The sequence below is a fragment of the Narcine bancroftii genome, chromosome 8, assembly GCF_036971445.1.
Source record: "Narcine bancroftii isolate sNarBan1 chromosome 8, sNarBan1.hap1, whole genome shotgun sequence".
Lineage (NCBI taxonomy): Eukaryota > Metazoa > Chordata > Chondrichthyes > Torpediniformes > Narcinidae > Narcine > Narcine bancroftii.
This window is the reverse complement of record NC_091476.1, coordinates 23,455,898-23,483,316: the sequence shown is the minus strand read 5'-3', so window position 1 is coordinate 23,483,316 and position 27,419 is coordinate 23,455,898. Positions and strand designations below refer to the sequence as shown.

Sequence of the window (27,419 nt, the reverse complement as noted above, 5' to 3'; positions counted from 1 at the left end):
CCGGTATCCGTGATCCCCAAAGGTGCCAGGTAATGGGGATTTTACTACATACGACGATTGCTTCTTCAGCATTAAATCAAATCGTGCTCTTTCCGTATACCAGAACTGTCAAAAGTATTTTCATCCTGGGTTGTAATCTCTCATTGGAGGGGCAGTAAATGTCGGACCTGCTGGTGATTGCTGAATTAAAAGTGAGTTTGTTTTTGAATCTAATGTTCCTTTTCAAAACTCTAAAAATCAGGAAGATTATCTTCCATGTGCAGTCAGGAAAGATGATTTTTTTTGGCAGATAATGTTTCTGATCTTCCTCAAACCATCTTATTTGTGTTTAGTGTTGTTATTTGGCTTGGAGACCTGAATTACAGACTCTGCCTCCCAGATGCGAATGAAGTGAAGACACTGATAGAAAAGAAAGAATTAAGGAAGCTCTTAGATTATGACCAGGTGAGAAAATGTTTGCGTTTGTAATTATCTCATTATGTGAATATGAGATGTTTAATCATTTCAGTGGATCAATAAATCTGTTGTTTCTTTTTGTGGTAAGTTCTAATTTTTGGTGCTGATAACTTACTATCATTATACTTTAAATCTCCAAAAGTAATATAAACAGAGGTTTGTGGCTGTACTGCAACCTATTCCAATGCTTCATGGGAACATTCGGAGTATAAGTAGAAAGTTGAAATTTGGGCAGTTAAATGAAGTTCAGATTTGAGTATGATTCATTGTGTTCAGTTTTACTGAGGTTATCATGTTTTTGTCCCTGAATATTTCAATACTAATCTTTTTAGGTTCAGGATATTTGTTTTGGATGTTAGTTTTGTCTGAACTTGGAATTTAAATTCAAGACATTTTAGCTTAATTGAAGAACAAGAACAAAGGAATACTTTTGAGGAGATAATGGGAAGAAGGTAATGAGGAGGATGGGTGCATTCAGCTAATTCTGCAAACCACCTATTAAATCTTTCAAAGCATTTCCTTGAACAGAAAAGCCTGGATTTATAACATTTTGCTTATAATTTTGAGATTCAATTCTTTTCACAAAATGAACAGTAGACTCGTGATTCAAGATTCCTTTATTGCCATGTAATAAAGACAGTGCAAAATAACAAGAAATTTGCTTTAGTCATTGACAGAAATTTCCTGAGCGCCTCTTACAGTCAGAGAAAGAGAAGCAAAAGAGTTGCCAAGTTTCCACGGATTTGTCTCCAGCGCTGCCACATAACCATAGTCATACAGAATTTAGTCCAAACCATTAGCATCCCAAGCTCCAAATCTGAACCTCCGACTCGATCAGGAAACCTTCAGCGCCCTCCGCACCTTCTCGCATCCAGGTTCCAATATCTGGTATCATTTCAGCTAGTCTCGAGCCAGCTGTCCACCACCTGTTGTGGATCCCTCAACCACAGTCACCAGCAGTCCTCAGTCTGCATGGGTTCCTCACTTCGAAGCACCAACAGTCCGCCACCAGTGAGTTCTTCAGCCTCAGAGCCCCTCGCTGCTCCGCTGCCATAGTCACTATCTCATGGGTTGTCTCCTCTGTTTCTACTTCTCAAACGGGATGGGGGGGGGTTGTTCTCCTTGTTTTCTGGTGCCCTGTGCCATTCCTCTGCTTCCCCAGATCTGCAACCCCTCATGGGTACTGCCAATCAGGCACCACTTTCTTATATATACCAATTTTTATATAAGGCCACCGTCAGCTCCATTAGCAGGCTGTTTAAATCCTGTAAGGAGTTGATGGCAGTCAGACTGGGCAGATGGACACCACAGGAGTGCAGTGTCTCTGCTTCCTGCGGGTCCAATTCAACGGCAGTGTTGCTATTACAGCCATTCATATTGCTTGCATTCCTCCTTTTAGATTTATTTTTAGAAACATGATTTTAAAATCTGGATGATATTTGATTATTACACATTTGGTTTCTGTCTTTTATTTAGCTGAATATTCAACGCAGGACTAAGAAAGCTTTTGCAGACTTTAATGAGGGGGAAATTCACTTCAGACCTACTTACAAATATGATACTAAATCAGACCGATGGGACTCGAGGTAAATTATCTTGACAAATGAATTTTCTAAAATTGTATGGTGTTTTTCTTGTACAAAAATTGATGAATTATTTGGCTAAGGATGTTAGTCAACCAGTTTCATCCAGCATTCAAGGATTTGGTGCAAATTGGGTTGCCCAGATTTCCACTCTTGCTCAAGGTAAACCGATCTAGTTTGTAGGCTTTCAGAATTTTTTAATACATTTTTTTTAATGACAATGAATATATTTTGAATACTAGAACTCAAAATATGTTCATCAGTTTGTTATAGACAATAGACAATAGGAGCTGGAGTAGGCCCTTCGGCCCATCAAGCCAGCACCGCCATTTTACAGATCATGGCTGATCACTACTATCAGTACCCCTTTCCAGCCTTATCCCCTTAACTCCTTTGCCCACTAGAGTCTTATCTAATTCTCTTCTGAACATAATCAGCGAATCTGCCTCTACCACCCTCTGTAGCAGAGCATTCCACAGATTCACACTTCTCTGGGTAAAAAAAATGTTTTCTCATCTCTGTCCTAAAGTGCCTACCCTGTATTCTTAAACTATGCCCTCTAGTCCTCGTCTCCCCCATCATTGGGAACAAGTAATCCGACTTCCCCCTGTCTATCCCCCTGATCATTTTGTATACCTCAATCATGTTCCCCCCTCATCCTTCCAAACTCCATCGGACACAAGTCCAGTTTTTCTAGCCTTTCAGCATATGTCAACCCCGCCATCCCTGGAACTAACCTTGTAAATCTGCGCTGCACACCCTCTATAGCTAGTATGTCCTTCCTCAAAATTGGAGACTAGAACTGGACGCAATACTCCAGGTGGGGTCTCACCAGGGCCCTGTACAACTATTGTACATATATTGTAAATAAAATGAGAAAGGGAAAACGGGGAGAAGCTGGCAAAATAATATACTTATTTACATTGATTTGCTATGGGCATTTCATCTTTGAAAAACTTCAAATGTCAAATGATTACCAGTAGAGTCCATGATATTTCAATCAAGCAATCCTATTAAGTGAAAACTCACCTTAGTGATTAATCTGATGGTGCTAATTTTACAGTTTGGGTCTCTGGTTCGCATATTTTTTTTAAAAATGAGCCAAAAGTTCACAAGGACTGCTTGAAATTCACTGCAGGCAAACAGTAACTGCAATCTACCATTTTTCATTTAGCAGTTCAGCTTGTTCACTTCACATTCACTCTCTTAAATATATTGCCTTGTTCTCCTGCACTCTCATTCTTCTTATTACAAAAGAAATTGAATCAAGAATACTTTTAATTCAAGTCCTTGTGTACTTGAAATATTAATTATTATTTGAAAGTCATTTCTCTCACTTGGAATTTAAATATTATAAAGCCAAAAAAGGAAACACAGTTACTTAAAGGATATAACTTTTTAAAATCTGAGATAGTATTTCTCGGCTTTATACAGACTAATGCAGTGGTTTGCAACCACTTCACCTTAAGTAATCCCTCACTTATGCCAGTGGATAGACTGTGAGCTGAAGTTATTGAAGCCAATATTTCACATTGAATGCAGAACTAAACCAGATATTCTGTTTAGCAAAAACTTGTGTAAATTTTGCAAATGCATGTAATTGAAATTTAGAGTTCTGTTCCTAGTTCATTGTTTTTTTCATCCATCTTTTTCATTGTCCAGTGGTAAAAGGAAATGGTGTTGTTGAATAATTCTCAATCACAGTTGCTTCCAGATCAGTATTTTTCTCTCCTGTTCTAACCAACAAGAGAGGCCCTATAGTGTATGCAGAATTAGCAATTATAATACAGTACAATTTTGATTACCCAAAATGGTTGGATAAATGCTTTTTTGGATAACTGGCCATGTTTTTATAAAAAAGCTCAGTAGCAACAGCAAATCACTCGTAACAGTGTTTAAACAACAAGGGAAAGCTTTTTAACATTAAAATAGTGTTTCATTCTCAACAAAAAAATGCTGGCCACTGCCGATCACCAGCACCTCTCCACCGAGGCCCCGCTTCTGCCCGGGAGCCCAACGTTCTTGTTCCTGTCCAGGAGGCCACTCTCCTTGATAACGGCGGAACAAGGGATTCTTCCTACCACTTACAGCTGGGAGATAGCGCCTCGCAGTTTGAGAGGGAGAGTTGGAGAGAAAAGTCAAAAGGGGAAAGTAAAGAAGAACTGGAAAGAGAGAGGGGAGGGAGTTGCATGGTGGAGTGAAACTTTTTCAATCTGAGCTAATTTAATTTTTTTTGATAAATGGGGATTTTGGATAATCAGATTTGTACTGTATATATTGCTTGGTGTTAATTGCCAACTTCAGGAAAAGCCTTTTAGTTCTTTAAATTCTGCTTGAAGAACTTTGCAAAGAAATAAGCATTCTACTTATTCATCTCTTCAAAAATGGCAATACCCACAAAGTCAAGAAAATGATAGTGTTTGATGCAGCAGATTTATGTAAAACTGAAATGGGACAGTTAGGAAAGGTGGGTAGCTTGGCTGTTAAATGTGATTAATCTATATTATTGTATTCCAAGATTGGTATATTGCAGCTCTATCTTGTTCATTGATTTTTTTTTGGCAGTGGAAAATGTCGGGTCCCAGCTTGGTGTGACCGAATCCTCTGGAGAGGTGAAAGTGTGCAGCAAAAATGTTATCAAAGTCACATGGAGCTTCGAACCAGTGATCACAAGCCTGTCAGCTCACTCTTGGATATTGGGGTATCCCCTCTTGGTTTCTCTGACTCTGGCGCTCTCTCGGTGGCTTGCATGCTGGCTCGCTGTGGCGCGGGCTTTCTCTCAGTCTCGTGTGCGCGTGCGCTCTCTTTCTCTCAGTCTCTGAGCACCAATTCCAACACAGATTTATCTAAAGCTGCTTTCTGCCTAACCATCAATTCTCTCAATCTATCTTAATATATTGCCATCCACACAAAAAGTTTTTGATATATGAAGATAAGAAATACCCTTCAGGAATTTTACTTTTTGAACACAGCCAAGTTCTCCCCTAGATTAATCTTTATTCTTCAGTCACTATTTAAAATGTGACTGCATGCAAATATATTTTAATTGTATTTAACTAAAAATATTAAGATTACTTGAGATAAAAGGGTGTATGTAACTAAAAAGTTTCTATTCTGCAACAGGTAAAAATTGTTGATGAACGCAGGTACAAGAAGGTTTTGGAAGATATTGTTCGAATGATGGATCGAATGGAAAATGATTTTTTGCCTTCTTTATCTCTTAGTGAGAGAGACGTAAGTGCATTGACTTTACTGATTTAAGTATCGTCAACCATAACGTTATTATTTTATCACATCCATTCATCTGAATTTGTTACCTTGTACTAATTAGCAGAGTACTGATTATGTGTCAAGCACAGCCTGTAGATACCGTGACCATGTATCACGGTGCCCGCAGACATTCATATTTTGCTACAGTCTGTAGATATCCAGGTTCTTCAAATTGGAAGAAACTGTATGACAACAATAGGTTAAACACTAGGAGAACAATATTTGGAATATCTACATTTGCCATTATTGAATTATTTCAATCTTTGCTTGCTTAGTATATGATTCAGAATTGATCTGAGCTCTGTACATTATTCATACTAACTCTTGGCATTTTGAATGGAATTTTTGCCATGGAGAGCTGTTTATAATACCTTGTCCAGTGAACTTATGGGCAGCATGGTTAGTGTAGACGTTAGTGCAATGCCTTTAGAGCACTAGCAATTGGGACCAGGGTGCTTATCCTGCACTGTCTGTAAGGAATTTATATGTTCTTCACATATCTGCGTGGGTTTTCCCCAGAGCCTCAGGTTTCCTCCCACCATTCGAAACGTACCAGGGGTATAGGTTAATTGGGTGAAAATTGGGCGGCACAGGCTCATAGGCCAAAATGGCCTGTTACCATTCTGTATGTCTAAATTTTAAATTTAACTTCTATTGTTCTAATTTTCTGGTTGGTACAGTACATTTCCTATTATCCAAAATGCTTGGGACTCGACATTTTACGGTTAACCTGATTTTATTGGATAATCAAGAAATGGTTTTAAGCAGAAAACAGAATATTGTATTTGCTGACGCTGATCCCTGGCACCTCCCCATCGCCGTCGCCGATCCTGCCCGAGAGCCTGAGGTCCCCACTCCTGCCACCGTGCCAATCCCCAACACCTACCCACCTCCGTTGCCAATTCTGCTTGGGGCAAGTCCCTGCTCCTGTCGCTGTCGCTGATTTCCCCAGACACCTCCCCACTGCTGTTGCTGCTCCTGGTCAGGAGCCCAACGTCCCCGCTCCTGCCCAGGAGCCTGAGGACAATCTTCCCATGTCTGACCCGCCCACTTCCTCCACTCACTCACTGATGACTCAAGATTCCAGCTTACTTCTCTAAACCGGCATTAGTCGTTCAGCATCTGCTTTCCTAGCTGGTTCTGAGCTCTGTTGTTACCAAAATGGCACTAACAGCACGTCAGAGCCCTACATGAGCACTTCGAGTGAAAACATTTTTTCAACTTGTGACGTCAGGTTGCTGTAAAAAAAATATTGATAAATGAAATTTTCGGATAATCGGAAACTTATTATATAATTGTGTAACAGTGGACATCATCTTGGAAGTAGTACAATAGGGGAAATATTATCCATGAGGAAGCAAAAATAAACTATAGTTTAGAAAGTTAATAATTTTCATTTTCTGAATTTTAAGAAGTGGCTAAATGAATTTATTAGAAGGACATTAGGGTGACAAGTTCACAATACAATGGTTCCAGATCAAAACAGAGAATAAACAATTTGCTTGTGTTTTCTTAATTTCAGTTTACATTTGAGGATGTTAAGTTCCGACAACTACAAAGGAAATGGTTTAAGATTACCAATGATAGACAGGTGCCATGTCATTTCTCCTTCATTCCAAAATTGAATGATACCCATTACAGCAAGCAATGGCTACGTGCAGAACCTTGTGCAGGATATCTTGAACCCAGTAAGTAAATTAAAGCTTATGCACGATGTTCTATTCCATTAATGATGTTATCAAGGGTCATTGACTTGATTTATACATTAATGTGATTTTTTTTTTGTCCTTGGATTCAAGTCCTAAAATTTCAGCATTTTTGTTTTGTATTGTTTAGGCAGGAAATTTCAGTCTCTTGTCTTTTTCCAAATTTTAATTGCAACATTTAAAATCAATATTTTAAGGAGTGCATTTGCCCCATTGTGCTTAGTCAATTGTTCTGAAAGAGCTATTCAGTGTATCTCAATTCTCATCAGTTTTCTATGGCCATGCATGTTTTCGCCTTTGCTAATTTTTGTAGAATTGATCTGGGAAAAAGTATGTGCTTTCTTTATTTTTCAAAAATGTCCTATAATGCATAGCTTTGCTGTTTTCTGCTTTGTCCTGATTTAACAGCCTTCACATTCAATGGATCATTAGCCACTGTTTCGAACACGTCCAATGTAATCCTACCAACTGTTACATCATGCATCTCCTCCTGTTTCAGCATTCCACTTATCCTCACAAACGCCCATTCCAAGCAACACCTACCCTTTCACCTCCACTCTCTCCAACAATTTAAGATCTCATATTTTGCATCTAAACCAACAATTTACTTGTTCTACCTTAGAATACCTCATTTTATTACTTCATGACTATCACATACAGGTTAGGTGTCACAAGAGTTTCACTATGGCTCCAGTCACTCCAATTTAACAGTCTTTGAATTCCAGAGCCATTCTGACGAAACTCAAGGTATCTCACCTTGCATTTAGTCACAGCACAAACTGAAATTACTAAGTTGAGCAATTTTAGACAATCAGAAGTTCTGGGACTTTTATTTCAAACTTGTTGCATTCAATACAGATTTATCGATTTTAGATAAATAGATTGCATCTCATCCATAATTCTTTTCCTTTCCCATCTTGCATATTTCACACATTACCACCAGCTTCCCGGTCTCTGATCTCCTCCACCCTTCCTCCCCAAACAAAATTTGAAATCCAGATTAAGAAGCCATTTTATTTTGCCCTCCTTAATAACTATAAATTCCTCAGGGAAATAAAAATGTGATGTGAAGGGTTAAAGGTGATTATTTCTGAATCTGGGTTTAAAGTGGGGGGAGGGGGAACTGAATAATGGGTGAGGAAAGGAAAATCTTTTAACGAGGTCCTTTTCTAGGTTTAATTTATTAACTAGCTAGTACTCAAGTAACATTAAAGTGAACATTGCCATCTGTAATACAGCATTTGACAGGATCAAATATAAAATGTGATCAAATATAAAATAAGCAATGAATGAATTATATTATTGATCTGGAATTTAGTAAGCTTAGGCAAAATGGACACCAAGAATGGAAGAACAGTGCCATTTAGATCAGTATGAAAATCAACAATTACAAGTTCTCCTGTCAACATTTTTTAAATCTTGAATAGGAAACAGAAATTGTGCATAAATGTTAAGCTTTGGGCAGTAGAATTCTGGCTCCGCTGAAGAAATGAAACTCTCAGAGAGAGACGAGACCTTGCATCAAGCAGAATACTTGAGCATGGGAGTACCATCTAGCTCTTATTTATAGAACCTTTCATATGCCCTGGCAAGTTTCCTTAAGTTCCATGTTAAATCCACTTCAATATGGCAAGTTTCTGATAGCTTTCTGGGTTCTCTGCTTCTTGCCTTCTATGTATTTTCCTGCCCTTCAATCTTGATGTTGGGAACCTCTATATCCTTGCACATTTCCATTCTTCTTATAGAACTCAGTTAAAACTATGCTTTTCTAGCAAACTCCATATTCCTTCTAAATCGCTTTGTATTTGTCTTCCCTCTTACGAAGTCTGGATTTTTAAGAATTTTAGTTCAGCCCGTGAATGCAGGCACCTGTCATTTTTATCTGAATATCTCCATTGTTAAAAGATTTATGAATATTATGACTTTTTTTCCACTTTCAGATGAGTCTGTGAATATTGCACTGGAAGTCTATGTTAGCAAGGGCACTGTGACATTATTAAACTCAGCTGAGGACAAGATTGAGGACATCTTGGTTTTGCATTTGGATGGAGGAAAGGACTATTTTATTACAATTGGAGGGAATTACTTGTCAAGTTGCTTTGGTACTTCACTTGAAACACTCTGTCGAATGAAAAAGCCAATCAGGGATGTCCCTGTTACTAAACTTATAGATCTGGTAAGGATTTGATTTTAAACAAAAATCTTGTATGTAATGTATTTTTAAAAAAATCTCCCTATTACTCCACTAGATTTAAACTGTCACGCAAACTATATTTCTATACAGTAGTGTCATACATTATTGGAAATAGAGTTGATCTTAAGAACTTTTCTTTCCCTTCAGATTTTTATCCATAATGAACTCTTTTTAGTTTGATGATTAAATTAAATTTGAATTTAAAAAAAACAGAAATACCTTCATTATTGTAGAGAAAGTTCTTGATGTTTTACATGTGGTTTCCTTACATTATTTCATTTTTAATTTGTCCAAGTGATATTTGTTGCAATGTTTTGGTTTTGTACCCAACATGTGTCAGTTTATGTAAACTTAGAAACAGAAAGTGTCTATCCTTTATCAATAAGGAAATTTTCTTCTTGAGGAGGTAATGATGTGAATCTTTAATAACTTAGTTCAATCCAAATAAGGATCAGCTTTTTCTGCACAGTTCAGATATGGAAAGTAAAGTGACACAATGGATATGTATTTAGAGTGCCAAAGACAGCTTAAAACCTTATCAGCCCTCACTTCAACAAGCACATAATTTTAAAACTTTTTACATGTTGCTGTGCCAAATTGCACTGGTTCTTTTCTGATTTCAAAGGGGGCATGTTTTTAAGATGGTGAACAACATTCCAAAGGATTTGAAGTACCATATTTGACAGCATCTAAGACTCACTTTCTTCCCCTAAAGGGCAGCATGTTTGGTGGAGTGGTTAGCGTGACACCTTTACAGCACCAATAATTGGGACCGGGTTTCGAATCCCATGCTGTCTGTAAAGACTTTGTACATTCTCCCCATGTCTGCGTAGGTTTTCCCCAGGTGTTCCGGTTTCCTCCCACCGTTTGAAATGTACCGGGGGGATGTAGGTTAAGTGGGCGGCACGGACTCATGGGCAGAAATTGCTTGTTACCGTCCTGTATATCTATATACATACAAATGGCTCAAAAATACCCCCTGGGTCTTGTATGTGAAGTTGAAATTAGGGTGACAATGGTGAGTAACGCCGACAGTGATAATTGCTGCGATCATTGGGGGCTGGTGGCAGGGTGTCAGGGGTGGGGGGGGGGAGCAAGGCAGAGGGGTCAGTGTGGGAGCTGGTGGTGGGCTGTCAGGAGACTCTCTGGGTGGCCTCCAGTTGGTCCCTGCATTGGTCCCGCCACCCTGCTTCTCCTCTCCCCCCCCCCCCCACCCAAGAGAGAGCGGGTACAGTGGGACCAGCATAGGGACCGACAGTGGGCTGCCAGGAGAGAGCAGGCAGAGGGACTAGTGCAGGGACCAACAGCAGGCCACCGGGACCAGCATGGTGGGCAGACAGTGGCAGTTTGTTTTTGTAAAATGTTTTCTGCTATAGCTGAGTTGCTTTTGTTTTGTAAATTACAGCAGTATCATTATTACTGAAAAGATTTTTCCTGTTGTCCTAGTTGCATGTTTTGACCGAGTTTTTTTTTCTGCTATACTGTAGCTACATAACCAGTATTTCAACAACATTCAATTCTAACCCTTAAATACACTGAATAAAACATTCTTAATATTCCCTGCTGAAATTGGGGTCTTATATGCTGTTAAATATAGTAATTACTGTTTCACCTATCTTGATTCTGTCTCTGCGTGTGACTTATTTTTCAGAAACCTTTCTCTGTCTGATGCTTTTTTTCCTTTCTTTCTCCTCTTCAAATCTTTAGGATGATGACCTCATGTTTACAAAGGTAATAGATTGCTGGTCTAACTTTTAAAATGCACTATCTTTAATCATTTAAAGATCATTTAATCATTACTTATCTGGGTTGAGAATGATTTATTTCCACTCCAGTTTGAGTGCAGTATGAATTCTTTGACATATATGGTTCTTGATTAACCATATTGTCTTAGTGAGATTTCAAGGCAGCTGGGATTCCAGGTGCTGATCACCTTCTAGTGTGGATATTTGGAAAGTTTATCTACAGTATATCATCATCAATACTCAATGCTCCCTTTCTCAGACCTCAATTTTATTGCTAATAATTGTAATAATTCAACTCTCTGTGTCTGTATATCCTTCAAATATATGTCTGAACAAATAAATATATTCTGTTATCCTGGTAACTCTTCAAATACTGTTCTCCAGAAAGGAAGGCCATATTGTCATCATCTCAAAAGATAGCTTGAGAGTTGAAGGAGTTTTTCCTCATCCCAATATGTTTTGAGTACCAAGCAACTCTGCCTCTCAAACTTAAAACTAAGTAAATGGGGTGGAGACGAGGGGGTGATCAGCATTGTGGATTGTTCGATTACTTGACACATTTTTCAATCCATTAACCATAGTGCTTCAACTATGTCAGTAAGAAACAACCATTTTTATTATTGGTTTAAATATTTAAGCAAATGATAACTTAGACCCTCTCCAAGCATGCTTTATCCTCCTGTCCTAGGAAAGCTTTATCCTCCTGTCCTAGTAAAGCTTTATCCTCCTGTCCTAGGAAAGCTTTATCCTCCTGTCCTAGGAAAGCTTTATCCTCCTGTCCTACGAAAGCTTTATCCTCCTGTCCTAGGAAAGCTTTATCCTCCTGTCCTAGTAAAGCTTTATCCTCCTGTCCTAGGAAAGCTTTATCCTCCTGTCCTAGGAAAGCTTTATCCTCCTGTCCTACGAAAGCTTTATCCTCCTGTCCTAGGAAAGCTTTATCCTCCTGTCCTACGAAAGCTTTATCCTCCTGTCCTACGAAAGATTCTTCAGCTGTTAGTGTATCAATAAAATAAGTAATCATTTGTAAACTGAACTGCATATTGGTATGATAAGTGAAATTGGAGAACATACCACCTGACATATTTTTGTTCTTGATGTTCATTTGTGTATGTCACATTGACCTTCTTTCATTCCTGAAAAATTTAAGCTGTTTGTCATACTGATCTGGCTGAAATTGACTAATTCAGCACAAATCAGGAATATCAAAATAGAACACCTTTTTGTTTTACTCTGGAGGAGCAACCCATTCAATCAGGTGCATGACACCCCTTGGCAAAATAGCTTTGTGGAGTACTACAGAATTCATTTTGCCAGTTATAAGTAAATAATATTTCTATAGTCTTTAGAATTTTAAAATATAGAATACTTCCACTGATTCCATGGAAGGCAGATTAACTTCGAGTTTAGAATGCAATAGCATCAGCTAATGAGTTGGTATTTATGATTTAATTTTGTCATTTCACATTCCAGAAGAACTACTGGTAGTTCATCTTCTGAACTATCATGAGCTGGTTGACAAAGTGATCTGTTGCCATTTGTTTTGACAATTTAACACTAACTAAAACTTTATGGTACATTGTGGTTGATCATTTGCTATAATTAAAAGCCAGTAAATCTTGCTCTCTACCTCATCGTTTCCAAGATCATCCTTGATCCAGATTCCTTTCAATAGAATAAGAAGAGACCTGCTTGCACTTCCTTTTTCAAAAAGCTTCACAAGGGGACCTTTGTGGTTAGCAGCCTTAAGAAGATAAATGATTATTAAGGATGTGCAAATCCTTCCATACTGCCCTATACAATTTGAAGCTTACTTAAGAGACAACACAGCCTCCCAAAATGTCCTGTTACCTGTCTTGGAGAACCTGGACTAGCCATAAGTTGACATGATCTGTCCTTTGAGGCAAATTAAACTCCCTGAAGTGATGGCTTGTTCTTGGCTGTGTGGGACTGGATCAGCCCAACCCTGACAGAATGTATAGCCCAATCCTTCTAGCAGGCAAGATTCAGAATTCATATTTCTATATGTACAGAAGGAAGCAAAAGAGATCAGAAATTGGCAGTCATTCTCAACTGTTAAATGTGGATTAGAAGATATTCTAGGCTATTTCTAATTGAGTCAAGTCTCCTCTAGGATAGGTTATTCATGTGGTTCATCCCCATCATAAAGATCTCTGAGAGCCTCATGGTACTTGTGGATACAGTTCCCCAGTGCAGGTTTGGGGGTGAGCAGTTGCCTGGTTAGCTTTGGCAAGGATAAAACAGAATATTCCAAGCATACATGATGGAAATCCTTTCCAAAATGTGTTTAAGGAAGCAATCTATATTTGGAATTCATTGCTGTACATACATCATTTGTCCTGAGATCCACTGTTGGTCTGTAAGTTGATCAGTGATTAGAACCAGCTGAAACTGCTCTTGGAGTGGGGGGATATGTGACGGTGACCATAACCATTAGCATAGTTTCTGAATATGGGAATCTGCCAAAGATCACCATTATCATCCAGTGTCAGAAACTTGGTTTTGTGGGTTATTTACTTCAAATGCTATGTTTTTCTCTGTAAAATAGAACGTGATTATTTCAAACCTTTTTTTTTCAAACATTTAGATTATAGCTATTATAACGCCAGCGTTCCGGATTTTAATCTGGCGCTGTATGTGAAGAGATTGTAAATTCTCACCTCTGAGTGCTCCATTTTCCTCCCACCCTTAAAAATGAAAGGGAGTTGTAGGTTAATTGGGATATTTAGGCAGCTCAGGCTCATGGGCCAGAAGGCCCTGTAACTGTGCTGTATGTCTAAATTTGCAAACATCTTTAAAAATTATTAAAAATCACCTCAAAAATAAAATGATGTACTCTTGGTCTATTTTATTAATGTGTGCTTAAATAAATGGTTAATCATTGGTGAATTGTCTGTATCATTTATGATGCAATTTTAAAATATAAAGACTTTTCAAATGGTCTAATAATTTTTCCCTGTCTTTAATAGGAAAAATCTCAGGTAGATCTTGTTGTTGTGGATAATATAGGAACTGACAAGCAACCTCTGAAAATTCCAAAGGAAATTTGGTTGTTGGTGGATCATCTCTTTAAAAATGCAAGTCATCAGGTAATGCTGGTAATTTTCTTCTGTTTCACCTGTGAACTATCAGTCAAATAATTCATCCCTTATTTCTCAAAGGTTGACATTCAACAACGAGAGTTACAAATATTCAATTTTGGAATTATGAAAGAAAAAGTCAGATGATAATTTTGGTGCAATACACACATGCTGAAGGGTGACCAATGCTCATTTTTGCCTTGAAGAGTTGTATCTGAGAAATTATGATTTTACAAAACAAAAAATATGCTTCTGCACTTTATGGGTTTTATTTCCCCAAAGGATACAGATGTTTTTCAAATAATTTTTTTTTACTATCATAAGTGTTTATCAATCTTATTGTCATTTCCTTGGAATTTTCTTTTGCAGTTTCTGTACCTCCATGTCAGTGTTAATTAACCACTGCTGTGATATAATTCCATGACCTCGTTGTCCTTAAGAACCCAAGCTTTGTTGTCAGGGAAAAGACCACAAAGGTCTCTATAGACCTGTCTCATCTTGGTCCCATTTATATACTTTTTGTGCCCCCTTCTGATGAGGTCAGGATTGGGAACCCATTACTGATGTTTCACTCCGGCACCCATCCCAATTTTTGAACTCTTCATGGCTGGGAGTTGAATCCGTGGCATCCATGTGCCTTTTTCACTGGGGTCCTTATTGTTTGTGCCAATAACTAACCAGTTTTGTAGAGAGAAAGAGCACAAAAACAGGTTTTTCAACCCACTAACTGCAGTGATTATTAAACACTGCACTGATCCTACCCTTAACCCATTTTATTCTCCCCATATTCCTGTTATCTCCCTCTCTAGATTCTACTCATCTACACACCAAGGGCAATTTGGAGTGATCAATTAATATACCATCCCACATGTTTTATTTTAAGATATGAAAAGAAGCTAGGCTACCTATGGGAAATAGGGAGAGCCATGCAAATCCTGCTCAGACAGCAGTGGACATTGGGATTGGAGGATTGCTGGAGTTCAAAAACACCAGCTCTAACACTGCACCATCATGTTGCTTCTACAGATAATCTATCATTAAGAAACGCAAGAAATGAGATGGGAATTTTCTTTGTTTTCATTAAACAAGTAATATTGCAGTAACAGTGCTGTTATGTACTTCCGAGGTTGGATTTCCTTGATTTTGAAGTATGGAATCAGTATAATTCATGGCTACTACTCTTGTGCCTTTGGAAGTCCTGTGGTGCACTTCGCTATTTTCAAAAGTGGTCATGGTCCAATTTCTAGGCAAGGGTACCTAAAGCTTAAGTCTGTTTATTTTTCACAAAATACCTAGTAAAGTGAAAATGGTTATTCCGCAAACAGACCAACATGTTTTCTCTAGCATTTCACACAGCCATGTAAAGAGCAGAATTTACAGAGTGTAGAATGACTGTGAAAAGGAAGGTTAATTAGTACAAAGCAAGGGCAGCATGAGAGCATGGTTGTGGAGTTCATTCAGAATCCTGATGGCTGCAGGGAAGAATCTGTCTATTCGCCTGTTGGTGCATGCTTTCATATTCTTAAGCCATCTCCCTGGGAGGAGGGAGAAGAAAGTGTGTCCAGGGTGTGACGGGTCTTTCATTATGTTGAGAAGGCATGTTTTTATTATTTTCTGAGCTGCATTCATGGCCTTCTGTAGCTTCATGTGATCTTGAACATCTCCTACACCATGCTATGATGCATCTGGGCTGTACCTGTAGAAGTTGTTGAGGGATGGGGAACATGCCAAACTTCTTTCGTCTTCTGAGAAAGTAGAGGGGTTGATGGTCTTCTTTGTCTCTCACGTTGATGTGCCTATCCCAGGACAGGTCATTAGAATGTTTATTCCCACAAACTTAAAGCTATCTACTCCTTTGACCTCAATGCCTTTAATGTTGTCAGAGGTGTGGACTCTGTCCCCTCTCTTAAACGATTATCTCCTACGTCTTAGTGACGTTGAGAGAAAGGTTACCTTGACACCATGCCATGAGACTTTCAATCTCTTTTCTGTATTCCATCTCATAATTATTTGATACCCAGCCCACTACTGTGGTGTCATGGTATTTAGCTGTACAGATGTTTGTTTGGCGGGAGTATAATAGGGGACTGAATACACATCCTTGAGGAGTGCAGATGTTGAGTGTGATTGTGGAAGAGATATTGTTGCACATCATCACTGATTGCAGTCTGCTGTGGATCTGTTTGACTGGTAGACAAATTGAAGTGGGTTGGCTGGGAGGTTAGAGCTGATTTGAGCTCAAAGTACTTAACGATGGTGGATATCAAAGAGAAGTAAAATCAAGTAAGAATGACTGAGAAGTAAATTGTAACTAGTGCTGAGAACATAACATTTTGGCGGTTTTCATCCTGTTGATCATTTTAATAGGAGGACCTGTTCCAGACTCCTGGAAAGCAGAAAGAGCTTCAGCAGATTTTTGACTGCTTGGACACAAGTATTCCAAAAACAATTCGTATCCTTTGCACTATAAATGGAGTTAGAACATAAGTTCCACAGGCAAGAGAGAATTTAAACGTATGAATTCTAACTTGAGATGCATTACGATATGTTTAATCACCTTTGGTACCTTGGGAGATGCTGCAGGTGTGGTTAATTTTTAAATTTTTAATGTTTGTTTTTTATGGAAACTGCCTGTTTGTTAGAAGTCAAGGAAATCAGAAATCTGAATTACTGTGGCTGTTTCGTAACTGTTCTTGAGAAAAGGTGTAGACCTGGGGAGTGGAGGTACAGCACTGCTCCAAAGGGTTCAACTGTTCAGTCTGAATCTGGCGGCTCTGTACAGGCTTTAAACAGCCTATTAAAGGAGCCGATGGTGTTTGTAAGTAAAATGCTGCAACTACGGGGTTTGTGCCCAAGATGGTGGCACCTAAGCTCAGCAGCAGCCACAAGGGGTTGCAGACTCTGGGGAGCAGTGGACTGGCGCAGGGCACCACTATTGTGCCCGGAATGTATCAGGTTCAGTGGGTTCGCAGAATGAGTCTGGATACAAGTGTCACAATCAAAGGTAACTTTATTGTACACACAGGAAACAAACAGGGGAAGATGTCAAATTATACTTAATCATTCTTACTGCTTAATATCATTATAGACATTCACATCGGACCCAGATTGGACTCCGATGCCAGTGGCCACCTATCTTCTATGTGGTATGAGATGGTGTGTAAGCAGGCACAAGGGTCCAGCATTGACGACATTACCGATCTGGCATGGAGCAATGTCCGGGACTTGGACCAAGAGGCAGAAAGAGAACTTTCACATGTGTTGAAGTTTATACTGTTCTGAGCTGGGCATCTGACCAGTGATGATGCTGAATCATTTAAATGAGCCAGTGGTAAGGTGTGTGGTAATGGATGGCCGATCCAACCTTGATTGGCAGGTGATGCAACCTCCTACCAGGCTTCAGACAGGCAAGTCATGTGATCCTCCACAATCCACAATGTTCCAGACAGAGAGCATGTAATTCTCTGCAATCCACATATAAAAACCACAAATGGGAAAAACACCCCCATTGAGAAGGAGAAGCAGAGGAAAGGTGACCGTGGCAGCAAAAAAGTTAGGGGCTCAACAGCTTAGGGACCCACACAGGCTGTGGGCTGATGGAGGCTAGCTCATGGGAGCCAGATATTGGAACTGGGATTCGAGAGGGTGCTGAGAGCAAGAAAGGGTTCCCAAAGGGACTCAGGCTCTGAAGGCTTCCTGATTGTGTTGGAGCTTTGCATCTGGAGCTCAGGTTGCCGATGGATCGAACAGGATTTCGTGCAGCTGCAGTTTGCGAGAGCACTGGAGAAAGCGACTGCACTTCCTTTGAAGGTTAAGGTAGGCAAGACTACCACCCACCATTTGGACAACTTTCTACAGGAGCTTTATCGAGAGTGTCCTGGCTGGCGGCATCACAGCATTGTACAGTTTATGTAAAACATTGAATCTGAGATTAATCCACAGGACCATAATAACAGCGCAGAGGATCATTGAGGTCTTCCTGTTCTCACCTCCCTTCCCCCCTGCCCCCATCCATAAACTATGTGATTTACTAGACCCCTACCACCTCAGCTGCTCCTGTTGAGAAAGAGATACAGCTAGATCCACCAAGCTGAGGAACAGCTTCTTCCCACAGGCAGTGAGACTGTTGAATAACTGCTGAAACAGCTTTCAGTGACTCTACTATTTATTAATAATATTTATTTTTAGTATGTATATAAGCATCTTGGCGCCTCACAGTTTGGCGGGCAGCAACCTCCTTTGAAGAAGACCGCAGAGCCCACCTCACTGACAAAAGGCAAAGGAGGAAAAACCCAACACCCAACCCCAACCAACCAATTTTCCCCTGCAGCCGCTGCAACCGTGTCTGCCTATCCCGCATCGGACTTGTCAGCCACAAACGAGCCTGCAGCTGACGTGGACTTTTACCCCCTCCATAAATCTTCGTCCGCGAAGCCAAGCCAAAGAAGAAGACACTTGTATAGGTTCTGTGCAAGGATCGACAACGAGATAGACAACAGACTCGCCAAGGCAAATAGCGCCTTTGGAAGATTACACAAAAGAGTCTGGAAAAACAACCAACTGAAAAACCTCACAAAGATAAGCGTATACAGAGCCGTTGTCATACCCACACTCCTGTTCGGCTCCGAATCATGGGTCCTCTACCGGCATCACCTACGGCTCCTAGAACACTTCCACCAGCGTTGTCTCTGCTCCATCCTCAACATTCATTGGAGCGCTTTCATCCCTAACGTCGAAGTACTCGAGATGGCAGAGGTCGACAGCATCGAGTCCACGCTGCTGAAGATCCAGCTGCGCTGGGTAGGTCATGTCTCCAGAATGGAGGACCATCGCCTTCCCAAGATCGTGTTATATGGCGAGCTCTCCACTGGCCACCGTGACAGAGGTGCACCAAAGAAAAGGTACAAGGACTGCCTAAAGAAATCTCTTGGTGCCTGCCACATTGACCACCGCCAGTGGGCTGATATCGCCTCAAACCGTGCATCTTGGCGCCTCACAGTTCGGCGGGCAGCAACCTCCTTTGAAGAAGACCGCAGAGCCCACCTCACTGACAAAAGGCAAAGGAGGAAAAACCCAACACCCAACCCCAACCAACCAATTTTCCGCTGCAACCGTGTCTGCCTGTCCCGCATCGGACTTGTCAGCCACAGACGAGCCTGCAGCTGACGTGGACATTTACCCCCCTCCATAAATCTTCATCCGCGAAGCCAAGCCAAAGAGAGAGATAGTTTGTATGTGTGATGTCTTTGTGTTTGCGCTGTTTTTGATTTGTGGATTGGAGAAGCTGTTTGTCAGGTTGCACTGGTACAATCGGATGACAGATAAACTTGAACGAATGCATGGACACTTAGTGACTCTGAAGGCACTGTCTTTTGCTTCTCTTTCTGTAAGGGGCACCAGATGACAACTTTGTCTGCCTTACAGCGAGCATAAGGCAATATCATGAAATATTACATGTTCTAAACTATTACAATAAAGGAATCTTGAATCTTGAAAAAAAGTTAATTGGAATTCCAGGTTTGCCTTAAAGCACCTTGTAAGTTAAAACCATGTAGCTTGAGGTGTTATTTCAATGAAAAATGGGATTAAGACCTGGTACCAATATTTGATTATAAAAGATATTAAAATACAAAATATTGTAATTAATAGTCTTATTAAAATCTTTATCCACAACAGTGACTGAGAACTATAACCATAGGGATATCTCAGTATGCTGTGTAGCCAAGCAAAGAAAATGGAAAGATGCAGTTTCTATGACATCCAACAGGAGGTAATAATAGACCATAGATCTGTCAATAAATGTAGTAGGTGCTGCCAATCTCCAGCAAACCCCACACTTATGCCAGACAGAGTACAGCAATAACCAGTACTCACAGTCAAATTTCACACTGAGATGCAGGGCAATTATTTGCAGCATGAAATATTGACACCAGCAAAGGGCAGGGGGATGCGTTTCAGCATACGGTGCTATTTGTAATGCTTCTCTATAACAGTGTACATAATCTGCTAATTTGTCATACAGTAGTGATTCTGTTGGTGGAGTCATTCCTGGGAATACCTGAGAACAGATGTGAACTTGGGGACCTTGCAAGCTGATATCATGGTCACATCTGATTTATTCAGATTAATTGTCAGACTACATATATGTCATCAAATATAAATTCTCCAGGCAAGGCAGAATTACCATTTATCGGTAGTGCAAAAAAACTGTACACAATATGTATACAAGTAACTGTGCAAAATGGAGAGAATTAAAAATATCAATAAAGTGTGCAAATAAGAGGCCTTAAATGAGTCTCTAATTGAGTCTGTTGTTGAGAAGTCTGATGGTGGGGGGGGTAGCAGCTGTTCCTGTGGTGCAAGTCTTCTGGCACTTGTACCTCTTTCCTGATGGCAGAGCGAGAACAGAGAATGTGCTGGTTGGTGTGGATCCTTAATGATTGCTGCTGCTCTCTGACGGCAGCGTTCTCTGTAGATGTCCTTGAGAGTCCTGGGCTGTGTTTACTACCTTTACCATGATGCACCACAGGAAATGGTGTCATACCAAAACTCTGCCAACTCCTGAGGAAGTAGAGGTGCTGACATGCTTTTTTCACGATGCTATTAGTGTGTTAGGTCCAGGAAAGATCCTTGGAGATAGTGACTCCCAAGAACTTTACTCACCCGCTCCACCCTCTGGCTTTCCCCTCTTGAAGTCAACATCACAGCTCTTTAGATTGGTGACATTGAGTACATGTGCATCATTCAGTCAGGTTTTCAATCTCCCTCCTGCATGCTGACTCGTCATCTTTCTTTATTCAACCCTACTGTGGTATTGTTGGCAAATTTGTAGATGGTGTTGTTGTCGTACCGAGCCCCGCAGTCATAAGTGTAAAGTGAGTAAAGCGTGGGCTAAGAACGCAGCCCTGTGGTGCTCCAGTACTGATGCAGATTGTGGAGGAGATGTTCTTATCAATCCTCACTGATTGTGGTCTGGAGATGATCCTTACACAGTGGGGTGTTGAGCCCCAGATCTTGGAGTTTGCTGACCAGTTTGAAGGGGATGATGGTGTTAAATGCTGAACTGTAGTCGATAAAGGAATATATGTTGTTGGATACCCCAAAATATTGTTGAAATTTTCCTGATTATGTTTATTAGCTGGCAGTAATCATTCTGTGGCTGAGGCTCTACTAATCTTCCTTGAAGCCCTCCCAGAGCCTGTGATATGTTATGAGCTTTATCAGCGATGTCTGGAAATTTCATATGATCCCCGCAGCTATGAACATGTAAGAGTTTCACTTCCATGATAGTATTGTGTAATTTATTATATTGTTTATAAAAGGAGCCACAATTGCTTGTCAATTCATTATTTGTGAGCATCAAATTCCCTGATCCTTCCTGTCTATTCCACATAGTTAAGCAATGCACCCCACCAAATTGATTTGATCTTGTGCAAATGGTCAAAATTGTAACCCCAGCAATTATGGGGGAAAAATTCTGGAAGATTCTTCCAGACATTATTATCACAAGGCCATTTTGACCTTGCACTTTCAGAGCTATCTATCTTGTATAAGATGTGATACCCAGTGTAAATCAGATTCAGCTCTTCAAATGATTTAACAAATTTAAATACATTGCTCATGTTATTGGTCTGTTCCAGAGAAGTACTGAGAAATGAGTAAATGCTGACATCTGGTAAAGATTTAGCATGATCTCCTCAAAATTGTTGGCACTGCCTAATCTTTATAATTGTCAGCTGGAATGCAATCTGTTTCCTTCATTATTCAGCAAGCCTCTATTTAGATCATCTCTGTGTATTAAAGTCTCTTGCTTGCAATTTTTTAAACTTGCTTGATAACATGTATATTGGAAATTAATTCACATGTCACCTTTCCAAGCCCTCAGTATGTAGACACAGAGATTGGCCATAATTGTTTTAGTCTACCTGACCACAAGACTGAAGCTATCCTTATTTTCAAGGCTTCTATGAGATTACTCCTGCACACTTTCTGCTGAGGATACCATATCATGCCCTTGATTATCCAGCCCCTGAGACGTGCATTGGAACACTTTTCCCACTGGAGTGTAGACAGGTTAATCATTTGCCTCGATTTCATACTAAGAACATTTGCCTGTTTGTGAATGTGGCCTTTCTTGAATGAAGCAGGCAGGTTTCTGGCTAACATCAACTTCAGCATAGTATCTTACATTTATGGAGGGGTTTCATTCTCTAGTATCAGTGGCAACTATCTTTCAATACAGAAACATTTCTTCATTCTAACGTTCCTGTAGGTCACATAAACTAATATTTTAGATCAGTTGTAAGTAAATCTTGTATAAAATTGGCTTGTTCCCCAATAGCACACAGTTTAAAAGATGCTTGTTATTTATGGTTTTTTTTTTAAATTTACGATGCTTCAGTAAAGTTACTCTTTGAGAAAAAAAGATAAATCTTTGACCAAAGAATTTGTATTTCTCGCTAGTTAATATCCCTACTGCCCCGGAGTCACAAAAATGTGTTTCGATATTTGATGTCATTTCTGCGGGAATTGCTAAAGTATGCGGAAGACAACAAGCTTGATGCCAAGATGTTAGGTAAGAACCTTTGGAGCATTGCTTTAAAATGCCCTACTTATTCATATAATGGATCATTTCATGCATGCTTCTGTAAAATACCTTTATCACAGATTCTGAGACCATATTTTAGGAAGATTATTATACTTATACAATAAGTATAATGTTAGAACAGATACAATAACTTAAAAAAGATCATATTCCAGGTGCCAATTGATAAACCAACTGCTGCATATCTGAATGGAAAATCTTAATTTATTTGTGTTTCAGGTACAAAATTTGGAAGGTCTCATTAACGATTTGATCTCTAATATACTTTATGCAGGCAAGGCTGCCAGACATTATTTAGATCATAATGTAATACTTGTGCTATCAGATAAGATGAGAACAGGTCCTATTGACAAAATTGACAGAGTTAACAGCTCAGTTCAAGGCCAAAGAATTTGTGAATTGTCAAATACAATAATATGGAGATCCCATCTACTCGTTCAGATGGAGGTAAATGACAGCCATTAAACATAATGTGTGGTTCTTAAAGTGCATTAAAAGTTCATGTGTTATCTCAAAATGTTGAGCATTATTTGTTTTTGGAAAACTTAAGAAATCAAGACCGTTTACTGTTTCAATAGCTCTAGTAGCATTCTTTGTCAAATAAAAATTAAAAATGTTTTTATTAAAAGAATTAAACCTTGTGTTTCTACCATAGCACAATTCATTTTGAATCAAATTGTAATTTTTTCAAGTGGAAAACTGGCCATTAGAGTCATTACAATAAAACTCTGCATTTATTATTAACAACGAGCAGGATGCCCGGCATTGTCTGGGAAATAAAACATTCAGTTGTTGACTAGGTGGTTGAAACAAAATACCCCCAAAAAATCATGATAATTCTGCATAAATATATTTTTCAAACACAACATTTATATTCTTTGTAATAGAAAATGGTACTGCCCCATCAGCTGGTGGCTTTTGTTCACTTTGCTTGGAGTCTTGTTTGTTCTTCCTCAGCAGATTCTTGTTGTCTGCTCATGAAATGCCTGGTGGCATCAATACTTAGGCAGACTTGGTGTTCTTCAGTTTCCTGCTGGCCTGCTCCTTGTCTGTCTGGAGGCCTGAGCACTGAGGCAGGCCTTGTGTTGTTGTTCTGTTTCCTGCTGCCTACCCCTTGCCTGTCTGGAGGCCTGAGCACTGAGACAGGCATCTTGCTGCTGTTCTGTTTCCTGCTGCCTGCTCCTTGTATGTCTGGAAGCATCAACAGTGAGGGGCGAGACTGATGTTCCTCTGCTGTCTCTTGCTCTCTCCTTTGTCTAACTCTATGGGGATGTGAAAAGCTTCTGCCAATCTTGCTTTGCTTTTTTGGGCCCATATTGAACTGGGTTTGGCCACTTGTTTTTATTCTGAATGTACATTGATGCATAGAACTGCAATTAATTGAGGTGTCCCTGGTGCAAGATCGATTTTTCTTTTGAACTAAATATGAGCTTAAAGGTTAAATTCAATGTGGTCATGACATTTAGCATCAAATGTTACCCCTATTGAACCTCCTTGGACATTTCTAGAGTGCTTCATATTGATTTGCGAGGAGAACAGACAGACATACATGTGGATTGTATATTAAATTAAAAATCTTGGATATCCTGAAGAAGTGACAAGTGTTGTGTAAATCAAATATTTTGAAAGCATTTGGTGTGACATAATAAAGAGGAAATGCTGAAAATATTCAACTCATGTTGAGTAAAGAGAGAAAATAACAGCAAAGATTTGTTTTCTTTCCAACCTGAAATGTTCATTCTGCCTCACTTTACAGATGTTTGAAGTGCTGAGTGTTAAAGTATTTGCGCTGCAATTTTTTGCTCACGTATCAATGACGCCATTTATATTTTGCATTCTTAATGTCATTTTGTGTATGGATAGCCTCTGTCAAGATGTATTTATAAGTGAGAATATTGTCCTCCAAATACAGGGTCTTTCAAGCAGACCCTCCACTGAGGTTGTTTGATTTCAGGGGCTCTTTCACAGGACCTTTGTCCTGTTATATTTTTGGAGGCCTTTCAGCGGTCTTATCATAATAATTTGGGTGTGGGAATTCCTGCAGCTGATTCCAGCTTCTGCATTCTCATGTCCTCAGACCTTATGTCCTGAGGTTTGAAGCAATAGTGGAACCGAACACCAGCAGGACACAGCACCTTCAGGCGAGGAAGGTGAAACACATTCACACGTAAAGATGGGAAATTGTATCTATTCAGTGCATATTGCTGTACTGAATAGAATTTTTGTTTCTATAGCCAATTTTTAATCACAAAAAGACAGGATCTACTCGAGTTTGAAGTGATTAGGAAATGGTTTGCCACTTGGATTAACCGGTTTGCTTCCACTGCTTCCTGGAACTGCTAATTGATTGCTTGCCGTTTGTTACATTTGAAATGTGTTTGATTATCTTGAGTATATTTACAAAACAGAATATCTCTTCTCTACGCTACTAGTATTCTAATGTGTAAACTTAAACATTTGAGTAAGAATTGAATGGAAATTAAATTGTTAAGGACCAGTTTTAATTAATTCAAGTAAACGATTCCAGAAGAATTGGCACTACAATTTTTTAAATCATTTTTTTCTGTAATCCATAGCTACCCTCTTTGCAAGTTTACTTTTGAGACCACCACCAAACTTAGTTGGGCGCCAAACACAGATTGATAGACAACGTGCTGTGAACTTCATCTATGGCTTCCTGGTTGGAGATGATAACTAATTTTTTGACATCTGAACATCTTCACTGCACTGTGACTGGACTGCAGATGTTACATCAAAATGGTGATCAATAGGTACAGATACTTGAGCCTTTTTTTTCCCCAGTGTACGTCAGTCTCCGCTTGAATGGCAATTGGCCCTAAACCTCTCTCCAAATAGGCAAGAATGCTTGTCACAAGCAGTTTTCACGTGACCATATGCACTTCCATCCATGTACAAGCCTTTTTATGATTTGAATTGTTCTTTACTAATTGCACGAAATTTTTTAACAATGGAGCCAAAATCTGTAGGTTGCAAAAGGTGGAATAGGATTTTGTTTACATTTACACGACAGGATGAAACTGAGAAAGGGCAAATAAAAAATGAAATGCATTATATGAGTAATGTTCAAAAATGTCTCACCTACCATAAAAGCACATTTTTCAATATAATGGTAATAACGGAATCGAAATGAGTTCTGTATTTGAGCAGTAACTTTTTTTCTATTCGGTAGATATATTTCAAGTCCAATAATTGTGGTGGGACTTGTCTACTCGATCACTTGAAATTCCTAGTGTTTGAAGGAGAGTGGGTGTAAGTGAGGGTCCCACCTAGGAGATCTGTTCAGCCCAAATTTTAAAAAAATGCAATGGGTTAATGTTCAAAGAGACAAATTTAATGTGTATTATAAAGCTGCTGGGTGTCTAAAATGGGTGACTGTAAAATTGCTAAAGGTCTAGAATCTAGATGAACCATAAAATAATTAGATCACAGATTCAGTGTTTGTACTGAATTTATTCAAACAATACTGGACATGTAACCTTCTATTCAAGAGTGATGTTGCAAAGTTTTTGATTTTCATGTATTTATTAAAGATTTTGATCTACAAATAGCATTTTATTATCTCCATATGCTATTGTTATATTTTCTGGTTCCTGGAATGAAGTACTGTACAAGTTTACACTGTGTAAAAAGAAATGAAACAGTAGTGCTAACGCAATAATGAGCAACATTTGTGAAGCCTTGGACTCTCTCCAATATATCACGAATACAGATTTAATTACAACTGATTGATTGCCTTAGTTTTGTCCACCATTGCTGTGATCAACCAGTTGGAGTATTGCTATGCTACAAAATATGCTGTCATTCAATCAGAGAGAGTATTGCATAAATAAAGTGAGGGAAAGAGAGGAGACATTGCAAGCTGATGTTTTTATTCTCCTGGATTTGAGTTGAATCCCTGTATTATTCAATCATTAGAAAAAAATCCATGTGATTAGTTTGGGCTGATTCTTGTTACCAGATCCCAGCCATGGGAGATGTATGTATTTTTACAAAAATGACCAACTCTTTGATACACTCCAAATGTCTGTAAAAGCACCTTCCATTGAACCGCACTCAGCTAAGATTGCCAACACTACAGATCTTTGAATTGCATCTTTGATTGATGTGTTCCCCTCAGATCAGAAGGCCTAAATGTGAATAATATACTTTTATACACTTAATTTTTAATGTAATTTGGCGTGAAGTTGCAGCTAAAACAAAGTCAGTTAATTAATATAATTGCTCGTGTTGAAGTAAAATATATAATCAAGCAGATCAATTACAAGTTCACTGGTACCAAGAACAGATGGATCAGCAGTTGTGTGAAACTTTGGATTTTTTAAATCAGCCAATGCTAATCTATTGAATCCATTGAAACCCAACGCTGGAGAAACTCAGCAGGTCAAACAGTGTCCTTTATATAACAAAGATAAAGATACATAACTGATGTTTTGAGCTTGATCCCAACATCAAGGCCACAGGTTGAAAATGAATTTTTTTTCCTGTTCTTGATTTTGTTGAATGATTGAAATGTATTCTGTTATTTAAAGTTTTTACCTTCGTTGTTTTATCAATGTTATGCCAGCTGTAATTTAAAAGCCATAATCCAAAGGATCTGATAGAAGAATTATTCAATGATTAGATACCAAACTATGGTTTATAATTGCTATCTAATGCACTACAATGTATATTTTGGTCTCTAGGTTATTTCATTGTCTTAACAGTTGCATTTTTCAATTAAATCCATTTAATTCTATCCAAA

At 39.1% G+C, this 27,419-nt stretch overlaps 1 protein-coding gene across 9 annotated transcripts in view; it reads left to right on the top strand.

Annotated features, from left to right (window-relative positions):
• The window catches only part of ocrl (OCRL inositol polyphosphate-5-phosphatase), a 66,852-nt gene extending 39,433 nt beyond the window's left edge, over positions 1 to 27,419 (top strand). For 7 of the 9 annotated variants that reach the window (XM_069893210.1, XM_069893214.1, XM_069893211.1 and 4 more), the window contains 11 exons: positions 333 to 444; positions 1,933 to 2,042; positions 4,605 to 4,740; positions 5,163 to 5,273; positions 6,832 to 6,997; positions 8,956 to 9,191; positions 13,942 to 14,061; positions 16,420 to 16,504; positions 21,191 to 21,318; positions 22,516 to 22,627; positions 22,932 to 24,323. In XM_069893210.1, coding sequence (XP_069749311.1) covers positions 333 to 444; positions 1,933 to 2,042; positions 4,605 to 4,740; positions 5,163 to 5,273; positions 6,832 to 6,997; positions 8,956 to 9,191; positions 13,942 to 14,061; positions 16,420 to 16,504; positions 21,191 to 21,318; positions 22,516 to 22,627; positions 22,932 to 23,122 — 1,507 coding nt within the window. In that variant the 3' untranslated portion in view covers positions 23,123 to 24,323. Of the gene's footprint in view, positions 1 to 332; positions 445 to 1,932; positions 2,043 to 4,604; positions 4,741 to 5,162; positions 5,274 to 6,831; positions 6,998 to 8,955; positions 9,192 to 13,941; positions 14,062 to 16,419; positions 16,505 to 21,190; positions 21,319 to 22,515; positions 22,628 to 22,876; positions 24,324 to 25,233 lie in introns of those variants that run through there. The other 2 variants (XM_069893216.1, XM_069893218.1) reach the window with 2 other exon arrangements.